General features: G+C 40.9%; 1 protein-coding gene across 1 annotated transcript; it reads left to right on the top strand.

Annotated features, from left to right (window-relative positions):
* The first annotated feature begins 2,430 nt into the window (after positions 1-2,430).
* On the top strand, positions 2,431-4,725 carry LOC127299460 (protein FAR1-RELATED SEQUENCE 5-like). The gene has a single exon (XM_051329425.2). It carries the CDS (start codon positions 2,431-2,433, stop codon positions 4,723-4,725), a length of 2,295 nt encoding a protein of 764 aa, XP_051185385.2.
* The last annotated feature ends 559 nt before the right edge of the window (positions 4,726-5,284 follow it).

Below are 5,284 nucleotides of genomic sequence, written 5' to 3'. Positions count from 1 at the left end.
CTATCAGCTATTCAGTAATAAATACTGAAAGATGCTAAACGGTCAAATGTGGAAATGTTTCAGGTTAGCTTTCAAGGGATGAGGTGATTCTATCACCTTCAGCGCCGTTGGTGTCGGGAGGTAGAGGCTCAAGTACCAAAAGCTAATCAATAGCTGGTTGCGTAGACTCCAGTATATCCCCAGCCATGGACATTATTGACTTTTCCAAATTGTAGCTGCAGCAGTATGAACAACGCAGACCAAATTGTAGCTGCAGCAGTAGGAAAAACAGAATTTAGGCAAAAAAGCATAGCAATCGGTAAGTCATTATAAAATAGTGTAATTGTTGTGCCATCATATCACTGCCCTCGCACACAAAAATGTTCTGCCAGATGACGAAACATATGGGGGGGGTCAAGTAAACAAATAATTAGACAATGTTCATCTTTAATTTTATTTCTACTTACTGTGTTCTACAAATGTAATGAGGACAAAACACTTAAGAAATCAAGAAGACAGTTACTTCAGAAATCAAGAAGATGAAACACTTAAGTACATTTCTAAAAAAAACTGCAATAGATATTTTGTCAATGCTATCAGTACTAGTAATTTAGCTATCTTTTCATGACAAGTAAACATGTGTGGGAAGTTCTTGGTCCATTAGGATTAAATACTGACTACCTGGTTCAGAAAGTTTCTATTATGTTTATGTGACATGTTAACAACAAGTAATATCATTTAGTTTCTTAGCAGAGTGGAGCTACTACTAACTGATAATTAAAACAATAGTCAACCGGTCTCTGATTTTGAAGTAATTTTGTTCAGTCGCATAGATCTAAAGTAAGAGATTGGTCTGCAGAACTATAACATCAACACAGTAAGCACATTATATATGAAGCATACGGAATACCAGCAAGAGGAAGGGAGGCATGAGTCTCTAATTATACCATAATGAGACTGAAGAGGGCAGCCTGGTCCAGTCAAATTTCTGTATGCGAGTTGATTCGGTCTAGGTAGATTCATGTAAGGATTATTGGTCAAAGCAGATTTAAATATCTAACACTAGAGGGAGAGTTCGGGACAGATTTGGACGTGCATAGGGAAAGATAAACCTTGATGGCTCCTACTTGATCAACCTCAACACAAACAGCTTCCAAGTTCATCCTATAGAAGCTCGGTGTGCGACCTGCACATATTAAAAACCAAGCTAGTGTGTAAACTCAAACATTCAATGAAAAAAGAACTAAGATAAAGGACGTGGCTACAGAGTGCCCGGTTACCATTTAGTCTTACCCGGTGCCCCCCCTGTCTGATCTGTTTTCTTTCCTAAAATGGAATGGGCCCACCAGTTGAAAGCGACAGGCTCCAAAAAAGGAAACTACTGCATGGACCACGCCGGGCCAAAGATTTGTCCGTATCTGGGTGGCTAGGGACCACGCCAGAATTACAGCTGGGACCAAAAACTGGATCCCAGAAAACAACAAACCCTACCTGCTACGGACCTCTTCTTCCTCCGATCCCTTTTCTTCCACCTTCCTCCATTAGAACCAGAAAATCCATGGCATGCCCAGTTCGGTGACCAAAAAGTTACAGGCAGCAACAGGAAAAGAAGCAGAAGGGGAAGAACATCAAGATCTACCTCCACAGTACTGTGGAAAATCAAATCAGGAAAAGGTACCAAAAGTTACAGGCAACCATTTTTTCTCTTCCAACCCCAGATCTAGTTTTCCATGTAGAAAAACTCTAGTTTTACAACACCAGATCATGGTGTTTCCTGACGATTTGGTACCAACTGTATGAAATCATCTGTCATGCATGTAAAAACTGAAGAAATCCATGAAGTAGTAGAGGAAATCATCTGCCATGCATGTAGGAAATCCAAAACCATGAGGAAAAAGATGGAACTTTGAATCTGCTGATGTACAATCTTGATCTTTTAGCAGTAAACCAAAAGTGAACAGGTTTAATAGTACTAGAGGATAGAAAAACATAGAGATTTATCCAGGAGAACACAGGATTGCAACAAAAACCCAGGAACAGACTTTAGCATCATAACTACAATGCCACCAGTAGACTTTAGCAGTAAACCAAAAGTGAAATACATGCCACCAGTAGACTTTCCACCTTGGTCATGTAAATCTGCATAAGAACCTGGAATGTAGAAGAGGATGAAGATTTGTGTTTCCAAAAGCTGTAAAACAACATGAGCTTCTGCCACTGAAACTGGAACTGTTGTGCCCTTGAATCTGAAAAAAAATTGAACATAAGAACAAACATTAGAATCTATCTGATTTGTTCATTTGCATGGACTAAAATATGAAGCATGGCATTTAAATACATAGTCATGGTGTAACATTATGTACAAAACATGGAAGCATGGCATTAAAACAAAAAGTATGTGTAAACCAAAAATACTGGTGTAACATGCTTCAATTTTTAGCAGGTGGCAGGATGGAGTTTTGGTTTCCTGGAATTGACCTAAACAAGCCAGTACAAGATGAGGGATATGATCAGGGTAATGCACAAGATAATACAGGGCAAGTTAGGCAGGAAGAAATCCAACATGAACAGGAAGCTACAGGGCAAGGGGAGCAAGCAACAGGCAATTCTGGAATGGATGCAGGGGCATCTGTAGAGTCTGTAGATGCTGACACAGGGAATACAATGTCAACTGATGATTCTGGCGAAGAGGATGAAGTCCAGTCTACACCAAGTCTAACTCCAGTAGAGAAGCCGTACCCAGATATGTTGTTTGCTTCATGGGAAGAAGCAAAAATGTGCTACAACAGATATGCTAAGCATGTTGGATTCTCAATCAAGTCTAGTACCTCAAGGAAATCTACTGTTGACAAGCAGACAGACAAATACCTCTTTGTATGCAACAAGAGTGGGAAAAACGTCGACATTAACAAGCAGGAAGTTCCACCAGTCCGACAGCGGAACCGTACAATTACTAAGAAGACTGACTGTAAAGCACGTCTTCGAGTTAAGAGAAGGGGTGACAAATGGCGCGTTACAATGTTCATTGAGGAACACAATCATGCATGTATTAAAAAGTTTTCGCTGAAAAGGTTCTTAAGGTCACATAAAGGAATTCCTAAGGAAGAAAGGGAATTTGTGAAGCTACTGCACAAGGTTAATCTGTCCGCTGGTCGGGTGATGACCATAATGGCAGAATTGTATGGGAAGCTTGGAAATGTACCTTATGAACGCAAAGATGTCAGTAACTACATGGCATCCATTGATACTGCAGCACGGAAGAACAATGACATGTCGAAGCTGCTGGCACAATTTGAGGAAGTAAAGGTACATGATCCAGAATTCTTCAAGAAAATCGATCTTGACCATGATGACAGGGTTAGAAGGATATTCTGGGTTGATGGGCCAGCTCGAGCAGCATACAAGAAATACAATGATTGCTTGTCGTTTGACGCAACTTACATGACAAACTGCTATAGCATGCCATTTGCACCATTCATTGGAATAAATAGATATGGTCAATCTATTCAGCTAGGATGTGGTTTCCTACGCAACGAGCAGATAGAAGATTATGTTTGGCTATTTGAGGCTTTTCTTGAAGCTATGGATGGAGTCCAACCAATCAATATTATCACTGATCAGGATGCATCAATGAGGAGTGCCATCTTGAGTGTATTTCCTGATTGTTGTCACCGGAATTGTCGATGGCACATTATGCAGAATGCCCAAGGTGTGTTGGGTAATGACATGGCTAAAAATGAACCCCTAAGGCTGGAGTTTAATGCTACCATTGACTACAGCATGACAGTTGAGGAGTTTGAAACTAGGTGGGCAGAGATGATTTTGAAGCACAATGTTGCAGACAACACACACTTGCAGGATATTTATGACATGAGAGCTTCTTTTGTCCCTGCATACTTTAAGGACAGATTCTTCCCATTCCTACAAACTACAGCACGCAGCGAGGGTTTTAATGCGGTGCTAAAAAGATACGTCACTCCACACCACAGCCTCTCCCATTTCTTTGAACAATACATGAAGCTGCAGGAGAAAATTGATGTGGCAGAAGATTCAAATGAATTCAAGGAGGAAGACAAGATCTTCAGATTTTGGGGAGAGTGGCCTCTGGAAGAGCATGCTTTCCATGTGTACACAATGCCTATATACTTGCGTTTCCGGGCTGAGCTTCGGAAAGTTACATCCTATAATGCAACCCATGTGGCTGGGCAGATTTTTGATGTAGTTCCAGTTGCTGGATCTGTTTTTGGGTATGGCAAAAGGACCTACAGAGTGGAAGCTAATTCAGAGGAAGGCATCTACATTTGCGAGTGTTCTAAAATAAACAGGGATGGCTTATTGTGCTGCCATGCATTGAGGGTAATGGCGCAGTTAGGTGCTGTGAATGAGATTCCAGCGCACTACATTTTGCCTAGGTGGACTGTGCCCCCCGATGATATCATCCCAGAAAAAGTGGAATTGCCTCCTATGCCAACTGACAGGAAGTTGTCGAACAAAGAAAGGAAACTACTAAGATATGGCACATTATGCAACAACTGGACTGATTATGCAAAAATTGCAGCTGAATCAGAGAAAGCTACAGCTTTAGCAGAAAAGTACATGCGTGAGTTGGGTAAAGAATTAGCCGCAATGAAGATTAGTGCTGCAGCCAAGAGGAAAGATAAAAAACAACCAAGCAAAAATGATGGAGTGACACCCGAGACTGAAATTGGTGGTGATGGTGGTCAAGGTAGCGATTACCCGGTCTGAGCATGTGAGGGACCCTATACTTACTACAACTAAAGGCCGTCCTGAAGAGAAGAGGAAAAAGTCAGGGCTGCATTTGAAGGCTTCAAAACCGCAGAAATGCAGAGGTTGTGGTTCTGCACAACACTCTACATCAGAATGCCCATCAAAGATCACTCCTGCTCCAGAACAGAAAGAGTTCGATTTCTTCCGCGATATGGTTTAGTTCTTGATTAGGGTCATTAGGAAGGAGTTTAAATGTAATATCAGTGTAGGTTGTTTCGTTGATGGTGTGTTATGTTTGGTTTGTTAGACTTTGAGGCAGTGATATGGCTCCTGAGATTTTGTAACTTTCAGATCGTGATGCTTAAATCAATGTTTTAGTATTAAAAATGCATGTACTGTGAGTTTGTGAAGGTAACGAATCAGTAGCATGTACAAGTCCTTTTAAAAAGTCCTTATGTATGAATTTAGTTTCAGGTCCAACAATGTGCTTACTACAAGGTAGTTTCGTACGTTGAATGATCTTCGTATCAATTGTTACATACATGTGAAGCGAGAGGCACAGTAGGATGTATTATGT

This window comes from Lolium perenne, chromosome 5 (assembly GCF_019359855.2).
Source record: "Lolium perenne isolate Kyuss_39 chromosome 5, Kyuss_2.0, whole genome shotgun sequence".
NCBI lineage: Eukaryota > Viridiplantae > Streptophyta > Magnoliopsida > Poales > Poaceae > Lolium > Lolium perenne.
The sequence above is the reverse complement of the archived record's forward strand: the minus strand, read 5'-3'. Positions and strand labels throughout refer to the sequence as shown.